Source organism: Lagopus leucura, unplaced genomic scaffold (genome assembly GCF_019238085.1).
Source record: "Lagopus leucura isolate 7727_CA_CO unplaced genomic scaffold, USGS_WTPT01 Super-Scaffold_760, whole genome shotgun sequence".
Classification (NCBI taxonomy): Eukaryota; Metazoa; Chordata; class Aves; order Galliformes; family Phasianidae; genus Lagopus; species Lagopus leucura.
The window spans coordinates 3,945,806-3,964,663 of NW_024962257.1; the positions used below are offsets into that span (position 1 = coordinate 3,945,806).

An 18,858-nucleotide genomic window follows, 5' to 3' on the forward strand; every position below is an offset into this window, starting at 1 on the left:
GAGAGATTGATCAATCCAGTTTATTGTTGACACCAAGAGCATTTCTCATCTGCCCCCTGTCAAGCAGGTGCCATGCTGTGCTCTTTATCTGCACAAGAAGTTTATCATACATATCTGAGCTGTACAGTATTAACAAACAGAAAAGTAAATACATCCCACTCCTCCCAGGAAAAGCAAGCCCTCATGCACACCAGTAAATACTAGGGTTTGTTTACAATTTGTTTCAATACCTCACTGCACTGTAACATAAAGCTCTGGGGCCGTATAGTGCCTCCAGGTGTGCTTAGGGAGTCAGGCCCCAGAGAGAGCAAAGGATTTTGCTCTGGTATGACTGAATTGGCCAGAGTGCAGCTTCAGTTCAGGCTAGTGTACACCAGGCCACCACGAAGCCCTGGTTCTTGGGCAGAGAGAGAAGGAAGGAGTGCATGCAATTTTACCAGGGGCTCTGAGCAGCCCCTTTCCTGCTCTACAGAGCTCAGGAACCAGCTCACCTCCTGAGTCAAAGTCAAGTGAATCACCAGCGTCACCAGGAGCCCTGAGCCTCTGCTCACCCAGTAGAGCTGAGTCAGTGGCTGAGTGACACACTGCTTCCAGTCCCTGCTGGAGGCTGGTTGGTATGAGCATGGCCCAGCAGAAAAGCAAGGCACTGTCTGAGTAAAGGTTCTTTGTCCGTCTTGCCTTAGAGAAGTCAGGCCAGGCTGCTGCACTCAAATCTGGTGTGTGAAGTGTTTCTCCTGCACAGATTATTCTGACATCTCTCTCCTGCCAACTGCAAGACTGAGCCCAGAAAGCAAACTGTAGCAGTGAAATATCTGAGGTTTAATTAAGGCCAACCCTGTTAAGCATCCCCTTTTTAGCATCACAATCCTCGGAGAGCTGTTGTTGTGAGATGCAATGGTAATATCTGATTTGCTGCCGGAGCTTAGACCATGCTGCTGTAAGTTCAGGGCTTGATGCAGGGCTTCATGGCAGACTGTTTTAATAGGGTTCAGCTAAACAAGATCTCAATATCTCTATATGCGGAAATCAGGTCGGGTTTATCCCTTTAATGTTGCTAAAAGCACGCAGAAGACTTAGAAGCTGTGCATGCAGGGACCAAGCAGTCGCCTGGTGGAGCTGCCAGTGCAGCCCTGCCACACCGTGCTGCAGGCTGCGGGTCAAAGAACTGCTGCTGGGACTCTGAAGCCTGACTTTCTTCCAGCCTGTGCTGCATCCTGTCACCTGGTAGCCCAGCAGCAGCAGCACTTCTGAGATGCTCTGAGCTGGGCGGGATACAGGGCAGCCTTGCAATGGCCCTGAAGAGGAGGGAGTGGACAGGACACGGTGCCAACACCTCCTGCATGGGGAAAGTGAACCTGGCTGCTCCAGAATGCCCCACTCTGCTGGGCCAGCTCTGGGGGCCGGGCTGGGGATCTGCCAGGGCTGTATTGCCAGTGCAAGGATGAGAGCTCTATTCTCCAGGGCTCAGGCTGTCTCAGGGAACTGCTGGTGGTGTCAGCCCTTGGCTGAAGCTGCATCCCCTCCTGCAGCAGGGCTGGGGGCAGTGAGATTGGAGCCCAGCAGCAGAAAGGCACCTGATGTCAGGTATGGCACCGGAGCTCCTGGCAAGGCGTCCTGCTTGGGATCCTGCTCTGGGTGCTTGTGCTGTGTTTACCATCACAGAGCTGGGCTCCTGCACCTGCTTCATTTCCAGCCCACCCTGCTGCTGTCAGGGCCTGGCTCTGCAACCTTGATATCCCAGTGCTGTCTTGAACCTGACCTGCAAATGTGAAAGTGTAACAGGAGAACTGGAACGGCATCCTGAACGCCCGTGACTGAGCAAGGAGGGCCATGCGGGGCCATCAGCTGGGGAGGTACGAGGAGCTCTATGCTGCTGGGGAGAAGCGTGCAGCACCCCGGTGTGTCCTTCCATCTGCTGCAGCGCAGGGCAAGGTGCTGGGAAGCAAATTGAGGGCAGCTGTGCAGTCCTGGCCCTCCCTTGTGCACCCTGGGCTCCATCAGCTCGACCCTAACCAGAGCTGCACCTGCTGACAGACCCTCATACCTCATATGAGAGTTAAGAGGATGCAGAGCTGGAGATGATTTTTTTGGCTATTTCCATGTCTGATTTGGCAACCAGAAACCTCAGCTTCTTCCCTCCAGAGCGGATGAGGTCCACAGCACTGCAGAGCGACAACAGGGAGAGATGAGTGCTACATCTGCGCACCAAGGACCACATCCTGAATCCACACATCTCCACCTCCATCATCCCCTCGATGACAGCAGCAGCCACACCGGGCTCATCTTCAGCTCTGAAATGCGCTCCTATGCTTTTTCTCCCCGCTCCCTCTTTCACCCCACCCCAAGCACCTGCCTTCCCCATCTCTGACATCCCAGCCCCAGCAGTGGGGTGTCACCCACCTTTGGTAATCGGCCCCGATGAGACTGGTGCCGTTGACGGCCAGGATGCGGTCCCCGATGGCCAGCCTGCCATCAGCCGCCGCGGGGCTGCCCTCAATCAGCGTGCGGATGTAAATGCCCGGGGAGCCCAGCGGTGTGTGCTGCTGGGAAGGAGGCAGTGAGCGAGCAGAGAGGACACGGGAAACCTGTGATCCCTCCCCGCTGCCCTGCTTGGCTTTGCCACGCACCAAAGGATGGAGGAAATCCCTCACTTGAGTCATCTTCCTCCCCCCGTTGGCTGCCTCCAGCTGCAGGCAGCTGTGCTGGACATAGCAGGCAGCAACCCCGCAGCAGAGCTGCTAGAGATCGCTCCGCACCTCACTGGCCCCAGTCAAAGCTGCTCAGTTCCATGCACAGCCATCAGCTTTGGTAATTATGCGTTCCATGCCACACGTGCCCCCACAGCTCCTGGCAGAGCCATTGCTGCGCACTCACCAAGCCGTCGATCAGCCCCATCCCCAGCCCCAGCGCTCCCCTCTCCAGCTCCACCACGAAGACGTAGCAGAAGTCGTCGGTGGCCGAGCTGCGGCTGGAGGACTCCGGCGTGGGGAAGTCGTAGGGGGTCGGCGAGCAGCCTGCCAGCAGGGGGACCACCGGGTTACTGCTCCATCACCGCCCCTCATCAGCTCTATCGAGGAATTCCCACCAAAGCCAACCTGGGCTCTCCCTAGGGCTGCTTCCCTTCTGGGACCGCAAACGGTGAGACGTGCTCTCCCCGAGCCCAAGCAATGAAAATCCGCACAAGAGCCACGTGTGCTGGAAATGGGCACCCAGTGTGGCCGTGCAGGCTCTGTCCCCCCTTCCCGCACCCTTTCAGGCAGTGTCAGCCCTCCTTACCTTCAGGGCTGCCGCCTTTGGTGCTGCTCATCCCGTTCCTCCGCGGGTCCTGCAGCCCCTTGGTTGTGCCCTGTGGGGACTCGGGGCAGGCAGAGTCGAAGTTCAGGGGTGTGGTGGGGGGTGTAAGCAGGCAGGAGGGGGCCGGGGGGGCCGGGCCTCTGCCCAGCTGCAGCTGCTGGAGCTTCTCCTGGAGCTGCTGCTCGCCGGCGGTGTGCTGGCAGGGGCACCCATTGGTGGTGGAGGTGAGCGGGGGGGGCTCATCCGCCTCCAGGTTGGTGCAGCCCCCAGGGGTGCAGCGGCCCGATGGGGGAACAGCGCTCCCTGGGGTCATAACCGGGCTTGGAGTCACTTCCAGCACTTCTGGCACGATCAGTGGCTCGCTCTTAGAAAGGAGAAAAGTGGGAACCTAGGTAAGCAGCTGCCACCCCATAGGTGCCCCCCATCACCCTGCCATCGAAGCCTGAGCAGTTTGTGTGCTGCTCAGGTTGGTGGCTGTGGTGGCTGTGAGCATCCCCAGCACAGGAGGAGACTCCTGGTGGGAAAAGACCTCCGAGATCCCCAAGACCAACCCCACCGACACCAAACCAATTCAGTGCCACATCCACGTGGTTCTGGAACACCACCAAGGATGGTGACCCCACCACTCCCTTGTTGCAACACCTGACTGCTCCTTGTGAAAAGAAAGGTTCCCTGACCTTTGGAGGGGCTGAGCACGGCCCCTCGCTGCCCTGGGGGCTCTTGCTCTGCAGGCTCCAGAGGAAGTGGCGGACATAGAGGAGGTGCCGGTAGATGTTGTCATCCAACGTCTCCACCTCCAGGTCCACCTTGAAGCCCGCGCTGGGCAGGACGATGGGAGGGTGGTTGTCAAAAGACTCCAGCACCGCGTCTGCAGGGCAGAGAAAGGGAGATGGCAGGGCAGGCAGATCCTGCCCCACAGCTCCACTGTGCCTCCAAGCAGCATCACTTGGGTACGCAGGGCACTGAGCACACTTGCATCCTTCACATCCCAGTGCCATACGACTACGGTTACCCCTGATGACCACAGTTACCCACAAGACCCTTGCAGTTTGAAGGGCGCTGCCCGTTTGGTTGATCCATAAAAGCTTTTGGGTGGCAGCAGCATGCAGGGCAGGGGGCTCACCAGGCTGGAAGGCGGCCGTGCTCTCCTCACCCCAGGGCTGCCATGCTGCCACGTTGCCCACCTCCATGGCCGCCTGGCACTGGCTCAGCACCCGATGCAGCTGCGCAGGGCTCAGCGCTGGGAACTCAGCTCTCAGGGTTGGCCACGTCATCTGGGCAAAGAGACAGCACAGGGGGGTGAATACCATCCCATCACCTCCATCCCAAACCCAACACGGCCAGCACCTCACCTGCAGCAGCTGGGAGCCGGGCATGGCCACCAGGTTGGCCACGCTGGTGAGTTTAGCAAAGAACTGCTGGGAGAGCTGCTCAAAGCCGGCTCCACGCAGCCACTCCAGCAGCAGCCGCATGCTGGCTCGCAGCTTCACGCCCTGCGACCAATGGAAGCAGCCAAGAGAGGAGCCTGTGGGGCACAGCACAGGTTGGGCAATGGAACCCCCACGTTCAGCCAGAGAGCGTAGGATAGGGCTGCCCTACAGAACAAATCCCCACATATGTCTCCACGTTAATGTCCCCAGTGGCTGTGACTCAGTGGCAGGATCTTGCCTAGCAGTAATTGTGGCTGGGGCAAGGAGACTGCCGTGAGGCAGGGATGTTAGTGATAATTAGGGTTAACGAGCACCATGCTGCTCCTCAATTACAAGGCAGGGTGCAATGGTTCATTAGTGAGAAGCTCTCTGTGGAGCAAACTGCTTTCAGACTGAAAAGGGTTGGGGTTGGGATTGACAATGAGAATAGGGTTGGGGTCAAGGATGGGTTTGGAGATGGGGATGCAGATACAGCTGGAGTTGATTATGAGTTTAGGTTTGGGGATGAGGATGAGAATGAGAATGGGGTTGAAGATGGGTTTGGGTATGAGAATGAGAATGGGGTTAGAGTTGAAGATGAGGATGGGGTTGGGGTTGGAGATGGGTTTGGATTTGGGGTTCCCTCCTGGAAATGGGAACCTTGGAGGGAGCACCTGTGTATGCTCTATGGGTATAGGGGAACTCTGCTTGGAAACAGCTCAATAAGAGCCTGGTAGCAAAGTGGCACAGCAAAAGCCAAAGCCATGAGATGTGAAACAAGCAGGATGCTGGGGATGGAGCACTTGGGAAAGAAAAGACATGGGCTCAGCAGCCAGGTTTGTGCTTGGCTTCCCCATACCAGTGTGGGACCTGCCCACCTCCAGCTGCTCAAAGCCCCTCTCCCCAGGGGGCACCGGGAGGGATGGGGGGGTCTCAGAAGGTCTATTCCCAGCATCAGCCCAATGAGGGAGAACCAAGAGGAGGACAGGGACTGACCCTTATCCAGGAGCTGGTTGAAGAGCAGCGTGTTGGAGAAGAAGAAGAGGTAGGCAAACATCTGGGAGGTGATCTCAGGGTGCACCTCATACTGCCGGAGCAGGTCCAGGGCTGCCTGGTAGATGAGCACCACGCGGCGCAGCTCCTCGGGCAGCGGTGGGGCCGCCCGCCAGCCCTCATGGCTCTCATTCTGGAAGGGGTTGCACTCCAGCAGGGCCGGCAGCGAGATGTACAGACACTGCAGGAAGCAGAAGGAGCTGAGCTGAACAGAACCCGGCCCATTTGTTTACTTGTGCAGGAGCCTGGGTAGGAAAGCAGCAGCTTACACCCATCACTGCTGGGGTGAGGGTGAGGGAGAGGCGAGCACGGAGCATCCCTGCACACAGACACCTTTCTCTGGCCACACACTGCCTGCTCTGTTCCCCACCAGCCCCGGGGCTGCTTTCCATCGTGCCCTGAATCGCAGCATTATGTTCTCCCCAACACCTCCTCCCAAGCAGGGAAGCACACCACGGTCATCCAATACTTTTCCTGGGCTGCGCCCAAAAGCGAGGCACTTCAGCCCGAAGGAAAACATCTCGGTGTTGCAGAAGCTGAACAACTCCTGCAGAACTGCTGGGGATGCTCACGTTGGCGGCGATGCCCCTGGGCACTGCGTACCTTGGAGATGTAATAGACACACTGCTGGAATGTGTACATGATCACCTCCTCCAGCACCGTCATCGCCTCCTCGCTGGCTGTGATGGTTGAGGAGAACAGAGACTCCTTGGAGCCTAAGGGATGGAGGGAGAAATCAGGCAGCAAACCTGGCGGGGCCATCTGATGGCTGCGAGTACCCATGCAGCCCCAGACCCTGCAGGTCACCACACTCCATGTTCCCCTAAGGTGGGGTTACTGACTCTCCCAGGTTGACATCAGCAGCATGACATCCCCAAACAGGATGAAATTGGACTTAGAAGCTGATTTCCTTCTTTTCCCCTTTTTCCCTTCCATCTCAAGGGCACCAAGCACTGCATGCAGGCAGGGATCAGCAGGGTCGAGGGGAGCCATGGAGCGAGCAGCAGCCCCAAGCACTACCTTTGACATCCATCTCCTCCTCCATGCTCTGGATGTAGGTGGGGGACTTCTGCTGGACGAAGTAGAGCACCTCAATGGCGTTGGACATCCAGAAGAGGATGTGCTGCAGGTCTGGCAGCAGGTCCGCAATGGTGAAACACGACAGGGCAGCAGGGTCCTGGCTGGGGGGGGGACAGAGCAGACATTGCAGCATCGCTGCTCATCACCAAGGGATTTGGGGTGAAACCAACCCAAAAAGCAGCAGAGAGCTTTTGCATCCCACTGCTGAGCTTTAGGAGAGCCCTGTGCAAGCAGCAAGCTGGGAGATCCTGCTCTGCAGGATAGGTTTTGTTGGCACCACTGAGGTACCCCAATGATGGATCCAACCCATCTGCAGGAATTGCTGCAGAGCAGATCTCCCCAACAGATCTGCGCTGCTGTTGCTGCCAGGTCTGGTGGTTAAACTCAGACTGCCCAGCACTGGGCCATTCCAAAATAAAACAAATAGAAAGCAGCTGGGAGGTTTCTCAATGGCTGAAGCACTTTTTCCTGCTGTAGCGAAGGGCTGGGAGGTTGCCCTTAAGGAGACCTCAGCAAAAGCACTGATGGTTTCTCCAGATGCTGCTTTGGAGCCTGGAATTTGGGACTGGCAGTGGGGCCAGTGGCAAAATGAGGATAGATAAAAATTCATGGGATTTAGCAGGGAAATGCCATGTGCATCTGTGCTGGCAGCTGGGTGGGCACAGCTGGGTGGGAGGGAGAATTGGGCTGGATTCTCCCAGTTTTGGGGCAAAGAAAGAAGGGTGGCACTTACTGCTGGGATTGCTTCTCAGCCAGCTCCCGTGTGCGCTCCTGGGCAGGGAGAGAAAGAGAGAGCACAGATGGTGACTGCTGGCATTGCTGCACATGGGGACCAGGGTGGGAGCCAAGGGGATCCCCGCTGTCCCCAGCCCCCCAGTGCCAACTGACCCACACTGTCCTCTGGATCATTTTGGCCGCTTTGAGCAGCAGCTGCCCGAAGTCCCCAGGCTGGAAGCTGGTGGCTGAGTGCTGGATGCAGAGGCACAGCAGAAAGGCAGGCGTCAGCTTGTGGTCATCTCCCCCCGGCTCGATCAGCGTCATGATGCGCCGCAGCAGCACATCCTCGACCTCTGGCTCAAACTCCAGCTGCAGCCTCCTGCGGGGAGCCCTGGGACCATCGCTGGGCTCAGGGCTCTGTCGGTTGGCATCGAGCCCCCCCTGCTCTTTCAGCAGGCTGCCGCACGTCCCACATACAGAGGGGCCATCGGGGTGCAGGGCCCGCAGCCTCAGCAGGGTCTGTGCCGGCAGCGGTTGTGCCTTCGTGGGGTCCTTGTAGAGCAGCAGGTAATAGAGCCCGAGGGACAGCAGGTCCCCGTGCCGCAGCACAACGGTCCGGGTCACCGCGGAGAAGTTAACGGAGACGCTGGCACCGGCGATGGGCTCCAGCACCAACTTCTCCTCCGAGCGGTGCCACGATGCTCGCAGCCTCCTGATGGTGCAGTGCAGGGGTAAGACGTCCGGCGCCGAAAGGCTGATGCTGGGTTTGCTCGCCTGCGTCCTCTGGCCCACCGTGTGCTGCTCGCGGTTCAGCAGGTACACCAGGCTGTCCTGTGAGGGGGGGGCATGCAGAATCAGTGGGGTCTACAGCCCCCTGCCACCCCCACGCATGGCCTTGGCAGAACCACGGTTCTCTCTTCCTTTTTTTCCTTGCACAGATGGGGAGCTCACGCAGCACAAAAAGCGCGGGCAGTGCAGCCAGGACCCGTGTGCACCCTGCTGCTTCTGCACCCAGATGTGCAAACGGGCAGAGCAGCAAGCCCAACAAATGGGCACCGTAACTCCAGGCATGTAACAGATGGGGCTGCTCTGGGCAGAAGGAGCCCTCCTCCCAGCTGCAGCGATGGCCACCAAGCAGGCTGGGGGGGGCTGCCCCTGTCTGCCTGCACGCCGGTGCCTCAGTTTCCCCAGCTGCATTAGCACAGACAGAGGAGAGCTGCAGTGCTGGTGTCACATTGGGACAGAGCTGGAAATCTCGGACCAGCCAGATATTCCGCCTGGACAAAGCAACCATTAACCAAAAGAGCCGTCCCAGTCCTTTCCAGTTCTCCCAGTGCCAGCGCTCCCAGACGCGCTGTCTCGTACCACCTCCCATTACATTTACCGGAGGCAGCCAGACGGGGACGGGGCAGCGCTCGGCACCATCCTGCAGAACAGGCTCTGCATTGCACCGGGGCAGCGACTCTGCCGTGGGGCTTTTCTGAGGCGTCTCTCCACCAGCCCTGCAGCCACATCCCCAGCCTGCACCGCAGCCGGGCAGGACGGATTGCACATCCCAACCCCACACAAACTCATTTTCCTAAGGATGCTCTTTCACCCCAACTCCGCCCCTCCCCCAGGAAACACCGGCCATGCATAAAGCTCCCCATCCCCATAAGCTTAAGGAGCAACAAAAAAAAGAAAAGAAGAAAGGTTGGCGGGGCGGCGAGAGCTGCGCGGTGCTTACATGCTGCTGGCTGTAGCCCTGCAGGAGCAGGAGGTGCGGGGAGTGGTAGAGGGAATACCGCATGCTGCTCCCGCTCCGCTCCTCGGGGCCGCGCAGCGCGGGGCAGTGCCGCCGGAGCTCCTCGTCCCGGGGGCGGCCCAGGCTGCTCTCGCTGAGGCTGCGCCGCAGGGCCGGGGGGGGTGCCGAGCCGTTTAGCGCCCGCCAGCACCCGCATGGCCCCCCGCGCCCGGTGCCGCTGCAGCTTCCTCGCTTGGGCGTTGATGCCTGCGGGGGGAGAGATGCGCTGCGCTCAGCTCCGATGCTGGACCGGCAGCATCCCGAAACCCGCCGGGGTGGGGAATGGGAGGCGGCGTCGGAGCGAACCCCCATCCCCCGGGGCGATGTCCCCCATGAGAGGGGAGTTTTGTGCCCCTTCGACAGCAAAAAGAGGGACCCGCAGCCCGTCCCTTCCCCCCTCCCCCATGTCCCCACTGACCGCGGGGCAACCGGGGAGCTCCGCATCCACAGCATCCCCTGCGCTGCCGGTGGAAAGCGGGGCTGGAGAGAAAACAAGCTGAATTTTTTTAGAGGGGGGGGGGGGGGAGAAGAAAAAAGAAAAAAAAACACGGAAAAATAAGAGCCTGGATGCTGCCTGCTGGCGGCGAGCGGGGCTGAGAGGCCCCCAGCCCCCAGGGAAGCAGGCAGGGAGCTGCGAGCCGCAGAGCCGCCGCAGGACCCAGCGCTCAGCACCTTCCCCCGAGCAGCGCTGGCTGCAAGACGAATGGGATTTGGAGCGAATGAGCAGAGAGTCCTAAGGCAGCAGCGTCCCCAAACCCATAGGGGAGTTCCTATGGGATCCCCCCCACAGCGCTCTGGCTCTGCAGCAGCGATAGGATGAAGTTGTAGAGTCGGAGCTCGTACCTCTGCATTACAGAACGGCAGAATGGAGGGCTTGGGGACAGCCAGAGGGATTTGGGGACGGCAATGCACAGAGTCTGGGGCTGCTTAAAGGGACACATGTAAGCCAGAGCCCAAAAACAAACCTGTCGTCTGCCTTATTTGGTGAGGAATGGGCTGCATGCACCAAAATACATTTTTGTTTGTTTTAAATCGAGCGCTCCTTTGGTGGGAAAATGGTAGGGATGCGGAGAGGGGGAGGAGAAAATAGCACCCGGTGTTGGCATGCTGTGGGATTAGGGCACAGCACGGCCTGCAGCCACTGCCAAGAGGGGGACAGACCCTTCCCACGCCCCCTTTAAAAGGCAGTGGGGTCCATCACACTGCACCGCAGATGTGAAATGTAGGGATGCCACGAGTGTGGGAGCAGAGCTCTGAGGGTGCACTGTGTCACCCCACTGCCTGGCCCCAAACAGGGACACGGGGCAGTTCTGGTGCAGCTCCTCAAGCCAGGGGGCTCGGGGTCCCCCTGCCATCACTGCTCCCTTATCTGAGGGCAGTCTGTACTGTGTTAGCTTTGCATAGGAAACCCACTGAGGAAAAAGCTGTGTTTTCACTGCCCATAGAGCCTCCGTCACCAACTCCCCCGCAAACCCAGAGCTGTGCTGGAAATATAAACAGTTCTTTTCCTGAATGAAACAAAGTCCATCCATTAGCCAAGGTATGCCTCCAGCCCTTTAGCAGTGCCTTCTCCTGCCTGGCTGTCCCCAAACCCACCCCACATCCTGGGGTAAACCTGCTGGGTTTGCTGCATGGAATCTCCACGGGTTCTGCCTCTTTTTTCAGCCCAGGGAAGAGGTGCCCTGCTCCTGGTTGGGAAATGAATCAGCTCATAAATAACTGCAAGGGACGCAGGAGAGATTTGTTTCTAATTTGGGGCAAACGCCCTTTCTGATGTGAATTGCTGAGCAGCCCCTGTAGGGAATATTTCCTGGCTGCAGCTGTGCCAAGGTGTGCCTCAGTGGTACCAACAGAGCGTGTTGGAAGGGAAGAGGTTTCACTCCCATGGTTTGCACAGCACGTGGTTCGGTCTGCAGCTTCACAGGGAAACCCAACCAGCACAGGGAACAGCACGCAATGGGGTGCCTGGAAGGAGCTGAATGCATCCCTACTTTGTGGTGCTCTGCCCCCAGCTGCCCCACATCGCTCCCCAAAAGGAGCAGGGCTGAGTGAAGCCTCGTTTCCCACAGAGCTGATCCACCTGCACTGCTGAGGAGTGGTGCCAGGAGCGCACACCTCCCTCCCCCCTGGGAAGCAGCTAATAAACTAATTAGGATAATGGGTAACCGAGCAGATAAAACTCTTAAGCCATTTGCTTCTTCACTTGTGGGCTTGTGGTTGTGGGGCCTTTCCCCTGGCTTAGCAGCAGTGTCCCATTGCGATGCCCTGCGTGGGGGCAGTTACCTACAGCTATTTCCCTATGGCTCCCAATCTGCTTTCCTCCCAGACAGCCTCCAGCTGCCTCTCCTTTTAGTTTTGCACAGAAGCCACATTTTCCATGCCAGCGCCCTGCTGCCCCAGGCACACAGCTGATGCTCAGCTCATGGCAAAGGGACATAGGAGTGGTGGCAGGGTGACCCTGCTGGTAGCACTCATGGTCCCCACTGCACCAGGAGCCACATTTCTCTTTGAGGTGCTGCTGAGGAGAGGGGAGCAGATGCTTTGTGTGCTTGGAGCAGCACCACCAGCATGGGGTGGGGAGGCTGGGGATGGGCCCAGCTGAATGGGACAGCAGCAGAAGTGAGGTTTTAGTAGTACATCTGTCAAGCAGATAGCATGAATAATTGTGGCTGGGGGTCTTCGTCTCAGAAAAGCCTGACTGGCTGCAGAAAAGGTTTTAAAAAAATAAAAACATGAGAAATGAGGGCAGTGCCCTTCTCACAGTGCCCGGGTTGAGGTGTGAGTGCTGCCGGCCCTGTCCCAGCTGGGACAATGGTTGGTGTCATCTGGAGCTGATGTCACCTTGGGCTCATGCTGGCAGCCTCTGAAGAGCCATGGCACAGCTCTCCCACCACATGCAGCCACATCTGACTGTGAGTTTAGCACTTAGGTCTTGCCCTGTTTTCTATTTAAAAACCGTTTTTTTCTTTCTTTAGAGCCAGCGCCCTTGCAAAGCACTTAGCATTGCCCTGATCCCTACTGGAGAGGAGAGGGGCACCCACCTCTGTGCCTCATCCCTGACCCCCAGGAGCACTGCAAGCAGCTCCTTGCACCTGAAAGGATGAGGAGTGATGGCCTTAAGTTGTGCCAGGGGATGCTCAGGTTGGATAACAGGGAGAAATTTCTTCTCCCAAGGAGCACTGGCACTGCTGCCCTGGGAGTGGTGGGGTCACTGGGATCACTGGAGGTGTTCCAGAACCACAGAGATGTGGCACTGAGGGATGTGGTTTGGTGTCATGCTGGGATGGGTTGGGGTTGGTGATCTTGAAGCTCTTTTCCAGCCTTAAAGATTCTATGCCGCAAGTGGGCATCCAGCTGGGGTCCCAAATTCCCCACGGAGGGAAGCGCTAAGAGCACTGCAACCAAAACGCAGCTCCTGCCCCCACCACCACCCCCACACAAACACCCCCAAGCCGCTGCCCCTGACCTGCAGTGGTGGTATCCACATCCCTGGCTGCCATCTCCTCCACCTCCGCCCGCCGCCGCAGCTCCAGCCGTCTTGAGAATCCCTCCCGGGGCTTCCACAGGTCCTGGATGAGCAGCGGCTTCTCATGGTCCCCGAGAACCCTCAGCCCCTCAGTCTGCCACCGCTTCTCGGGTCCCTCGAACCTCCCGATGACGTCGCACAGCGCGTACTGCCCGGCATTCAGCTGGCTCAGCCCGTAGCGCTCCAGAGCCTCCTTCACCAGCTCCAGTGCCCCCGAGCTGCCCGTGGCCAGAACGCTCTTGTAGTTGGTGCCCACACAGATGTTGCCTCCAAAAATCTTCAGGATGCCGGGAGCCGAAAGTTGAGTGGAGAGCTCAGCTGGGTCATCCCCGTCTGGGAAGGCGGAGGTGGAGCTGCGGTCCTTGTAGCTCAGCGTCCTGTACAGGACTTGGGAGAAGAGGCGGCTCTGGCGCTTCAGCCGGCTCTTGGATGGTGGAGCCATGGTGGAGGAGGACCCATAGAACATCGCGTGGGACGTCGTCACGGGTGGCAGCTGGGAACAGGGATAGGGAGAGATCAGGGGTGAGCGTGGCAGCCACCCCCCGAGGGACAGGGATGAGCCGGGGAGGTGATGCTGAGGCTTCCAGAGGCAGCAGCATGGGATGGAGGTTCCCCTGGTGCAGCTCCTCTGCACCACACAGACACTGCAGCACGGATTTGTCCCGGGGAGGTTAATTTCTGCCGTGTGCACTGTGAGGTCCCTCCTGCCTAAGCACATCTGCGCTGGGAGGAGAGCAGAGCCCAGCAGCAAAGTGGGACCTGCAGAGCCCAGCCTGGGTGGGAGCCAGCGCCTCGGAGCCACTTTCTCTAACGAGTTTGTGGAGCAATCCCATTTTTTAGAGGTGAAACAGAAAGCTTGAGTGCAAATTGAATTACTCAGAGGTCGCTGCTAAACGCTTCTGCTCACTGAGAGGCACAGGGTGAAAACAGGCTCTAATTGGCCTTTCCATAAACGTCCTTGCTCTGGCAAATCCTGCTGCCGGTTTGCAGAGGACGTTAAAGCACACGGCGGCATCGCCAAGCACAGTGCCTGAAATGTGTGTTTGTTGTCCACCTCCACTGGGAAAAGCACATGGCTGGGGATGTGGGTGGCTCTGTGTGTGCTCAGCAGGACCCAGCTCGGTGCAGCTCCAGCACTGTCAGCAGTGATGCCAACCCTGGACAGCCTCCACGCTGCCATCTAATTCGGGAAGAAAAAGCGTCCCTGCTGCTAATGGAAGAGGTCACCTTCCCACTGGGAACAGCCTCGCTTCTGTGCACAAAGGATTTCTGCAGGGTGGGGATATCCCGGGGCCAGGAGAGCCTGGAATGCTGCAGGTGGGGAAACTGAGGCACCAGTGAGTTCCACGGCTGCAGGACGAGCCTGGGAGGCTGCTGCACCTCTGGTCACCCCTCTCACCCCAGGGACATCTCACAACCTTCTGGCCCCCCTTGTAACTGGGGAAACTAAGCAGGGACAAGGCTGGAGCTGCAGATCCTTTGTGTCAGAGGCTGCTCCTGCCTGGGTTGCCCCTTCATGTCAAAGGGTGCAGAGGCAGATCCCACTTGGGAGCAGGACAGGGTACCCCCAAAACCCCAACTGCTGCATGCAGAAACCGCTGCGAACAAGGATGCAGGAGATAAATCTTTGCCACTGAGCCACTGGGTCAGGTGGGCAGATTTAATCTCCTCTGCTCTGCATTACCCACGGCACAGAGGGAAACCTTGCAACATCTGCTGCCGTGAGGTCACTCCTCCATGCCCACATGGCAGGCAGGTTGCTGCCTCCTTCAATTCGGTATTTATAGCACTGCTATTTTCTTTCTATCAGACACAGCACCTGCAGAGAGCAGCGGCAGAGGCTTTTCACAGAGCAAGTGCTTGGAAAAACACAAAGCCCAGACTGAGACAAACCCTTCGGTTGCTCATCTGCTCAGCAGCCGGAGCAGCAGTGAGGTGAGCCCCATCAGGACCAGCCCACCTGCACAACCCCTGCCTGCCCCCAGCCTGGGGTGGCTGCACATCTCCCTGCTCTCGTGGGACATCACACCCAAGCCAGCTCATTCTGTGCTCTTTCTACAGTGCTGTGACAAACACCATTAGTATTCACACGGTCCATCCACCAGGCAGACATCCCAGTGGTCCTGCTCCTCCTGCTGCCCTTACCTCGCCATCCTTCTCACGGGCTTGCCGTCCTTCCATCCGTCCTCTTCCTCAGCGTGGGCATCCCCCCAGCACACATGGTCCCAGCACACATCTGTCTGTAGGAGGAAGAGGAGGAGAGGTCACGGGCTGCTCAGAGCCACCGCAGTGCCCTCTTCTGCTTTGGGGGCTCAGAGATGCCATGCATCACCAGCTATGTGCAGCACTGCTGACCCACCTGGAGCCGCAACAGTTTTATTCCTCCTTCCTTCAAAGCAACTGGTGAGGGCTGCAGGAAGGATGCAGCATCCACAGTGTGGCAGATACCCATCACCCATGGGTGGGATATCTCAGCCCAGCTCCAAGCTCAGGACCCATCTCAGCAGGAAGAGTGCTGGAGGAAACCCAGGCATGGACAGCAAAGAGGGCAGGGAGAGAATAGTGAAAGGAGGAGAAATGAGATCAGAAAGGGATAGTGTAGAGGAAATGGAGGTTACAGGCTTGCTGCTGATCTCACTGCTTTCCCCAAGCCCGTGCATCCCTGGAGACACCCATGGGTACACAATGGGTCCTGCAGCCAGAGCCCAATCATACGCCCATCAGGATTTATTTCTCCTGGACCTTGGCCCAGGATCTTGGTGTGTTTTGCTGAAGATTGAGGAGTGCCACCAAACAGCATCCCCTCACTTTCCTTAGTGCAGATATGCAGGAATGGGACCAGCAGGAACCAAACACGCGAGGGAGAAGCTGCACCTGCAGTGTGATTTCATGGGTGTTATCAGAAGTAGACAGGAGGGCATGAGATAGAGCAGCAGAAAAGAGCCCATGGCAATTCAAGACTAAAGCACCACTCCATTAAATTCCCCGTCCAGGAGCTGGGAGTGGGTTCAATTCAGCCCAGCAGTGGGCTATGGGAGAGCCCTCTGCCAGGTGCTGGTTGGGATGCACAACACCAAGAGGGCCTGGGCACCCCCCCACCTTCCTTTGCTGCTGTGATTAATCACTCCCGCTGCTTAAATATTTATGCCTTCTTTCCAGCGTGTCTGGCTTCGGCTGCCAGACATTGATTCCTGTCATGCTTTGCTCCATGCAATTAACGAGCTGTTGGCTACCACCTATTTTCTCCCCTGCGAGAGTGTTTGGATGCCTTAATTGAGCCCCATCCATCCTGAACTGATGAGAAGTGGGCAGAGCAGGGGTTGCTCTCATCCTCGGCTGTAGGGTGCTTTCTGCACCCCTCTCCCAGCCAGATGTAGGAGCTCCTTTTGGTTGCTGCCAGCCCAAATCCAGATCTGACAGTGCCACACCATGGGGCAAGGACTGGTCCCTTCCAACCAAAGCTTTTCTACGATGAGATACAACGTATTCACACAGCGAATGAACTTTCTGTTTGTTTTTCCCGAGCAAATTGTCATTAATGTGAAAACTCCCAGTTCTCAGAAAGGCAGACAGACACACAGCCCCAGCAGCTCCTGCAGGACACGGGCTGTGCTCACCCCAACACGTCAGGGACAGGAAAACACTCCAAGCTCCTCTTGTTATTTTTGGGAGCAGAAAGATTTCCCTTTCGCAGCCTGCCGTCGTTGGGATGCGTTTTGTTTGCCCAGCTTTGTCCAAGCTATGAGCACTGTGTGAGCCATAGATTTCCCAAAAACCATTTCTATCTGCTCCCAAACAAGCGATCAAAGCACCGAAATGCTTTGAGGCAGGGCGGTAGGCAGCAGTGCCCAGCAGTGAGATCTGCTCTGATAACAGCCTTTCAAATAGATCGGGTGTATTTCGTGTGGGCTTTCTTGATGCTGGATAATGCCACCTCTAAACACCGGACTGGAGTGACTTTTTTAATACCACGGAGTGCAGATTTTGGCAGGAGTATCACCTCTCCTAACTCAAACCCCTCACCAAGCCATACTCCAAGGGGGCTGGCTCTCTGCATGTCAGGGGGTGGAACCACTTCTGCTCATCAGGCTCTATTTTCCACCCGCCACGTAGGTGGCAGGAATGTCTTCCTGGTGCTGAGCTCTTTAATCAGCCCAGGCCCAAACTGGATCCCTCCTCCTGCCTGGGGGATGGGATTGGACCCATCCATCTGTAGCCACCAGGTCACCACTGCTATTACAGCACTTGGTCGCTATTACAGCGACGTCCCCAGGGCTCATCCCATCTCAGCTCTGCACGGCGCTGCCCACGTGTGCACATCACGGATGGCCAGCGAGGTTCCAGCTGTGACCATCCCAGAAAGGTTATTTGCACAGAGCCCTGTTTGAAAAATTTCCCTTTTTTTTTTAAATGTTTTTTTTTTTTTTTTCTTTTTTTTCCTAATGGAAACCACGCAGACTCACAGCCTCAGTACAGCAAGAACGGCTGCAGCCTGGATGCTGTGGGGAGGGAGAGGCCGCCCCAGCACTGCAATGTGGAACAAATTAGAACTCAGAGAGCAGAGGAAATGAGAACAGCCCGGTGTTGGCACACTCAGCCTGGCTGCAAACCTCTGCAGATCCCCTCCCTGCAGCCCAGTGCCGCTGCCCACGCCCTCCATGGAGAACCCCTGCACCCCCTCCCCAAAAGGCAGCACCCAATCTCTGCTTTGCAGCACGGCTCTGCACTCATGATTATTGTGTGAGTTTTTATCTGTCTAATCTGGGGCCAGGCTGGTAATGTCAGCTCCAGCCCACTGCTGTCCTGAGCCGGATCAGTGTGGGTAAACTCCTTATGGTGTTATTATTAGCAGCACCTCTCCACGATGGCACCCGGAGCCCAACCCAGGGCTGCTCCAATGGGACAGCAAACAGCCAGCCATTCCTATAGGCAACAACAACTTCACAACCAGATCACAATGATTTGGGACCTACAGGAGGAGGCCTTGAAGCAGCTCCCTTTTTTCCTTGCTTTTTATTTTTATCCTCCTTTTTAGGGTCTTTTGAGCCACAAACGTGCACCAGCTCTCCAGTACCAAGTCCCAGTGACCGCCTTCTGCCTGTGCAGCTCTATTCACACATCCAAAAAACATTTCACAAAGAGAGCTTGCTTTCCACTGCCTTCCAAGCAGCCGAGTCGCAGCAGGCAGCCTAATTATGAGACCTTGGCAATATATATTTTTTTCTAGTGATAATTAACTGATCCTGGAGAGCACAGAAAATAAGCACTTCCCCGGCAAGTAGAAACCTCCCCTGAGTTTTCTCTGCTAAAGTTATAACTCAGCAAGAAACCTCACCAGCCTGCTGCGAAGTGCAGTGTCCCCAGATTATCTGCCAGGGCTTTGGGATGCCACCACGGTGCCAAGCAGCTGCGTGCAGACACAGTAATGTGAGTGCAGCACCAACGAGCGCAACCTCAACAGGGGCAGGATCCCAAAGGCATGGTGAAAGCACAAAGCACCCAAGTGGTGGGTGGAGGACGGATCCAGCCGGGCAGGAAGTGGGACAGAGGGCTCGAAGGGCAGAGGGGTCCCAAGAGTGCACGTTAGGATGATGGTGCCAAGGTGCTGCGTCCCATGGTGCAGCCCTCCTGTGCCCGGCGCGGCTCGCAGGGCAGGTTTGGTCTCCAGTGGCAACCAGGCAAGCCTAGACTCTCGCCTGCCCTCCTCTCCCGAAGACGGCGTCCAAACGTCCCTATCGCAACGGGGTCCCGAAGACTCCATCCCGGAGACAACAGCGGGGACAAGCGAGGGACCCGCGTTTGCGCGGAGGAATTGGGGGTAGGATGTCCCGGCGATGCTAAACCCCCCACTCCAAAAACACCGATGAAATAAATGACAAATAATGATCATAAAGAAGCAAGGCGCCCCGCCGTCCCGCTGCCCCCCTCGGAAGGTACTCACCCGGCGCAGCCCCGGCGGTGCGGTGCGGTGAGCTGCGTGCGGGGCCGGGGCGGAG

At 57.5% G+C, this 18,858-nt stretch overlaps 1 protein-coding gene across 1 annotated transcript; it reads right to left on the reverse strand.

The window, feature by feature from the left end:
- Positions 1-2: 2 nt before the first annotated feature.
- RADIL (Rap associating with DIL domain) lies at positions 3-18,840 on the reverse strand. Its single transcript, XM_042864334.1, is given in 17 exon segments — positions 3-2,162; positions 2,401-2,540; positions 2,875-3,014; positions 3,277-3,658; positions 3,972-4,162; positions 4,418-4,568; positions 4,647-4,819; positions 5,700-5,937; positions 6,360-6,472; positions 6,777-6,937; positions 7,570-7,607; positions 7,725-8,384; positions 9,280-9,465; positions 9,467-9,543; positions 12,803-13,355; positions 15,008-15,102; positions 18,804-18,840. Coding segments are annotated over 16 exon segments (3,345 nt in total). The 5' UTR covers positions 15,044-15,102; positions 18,804-18,840; the 3' UTR covers positions 3-2,056.
- Between the last annotated feature and the right edge of the window lie 18 nt (positions 18,841-18,858).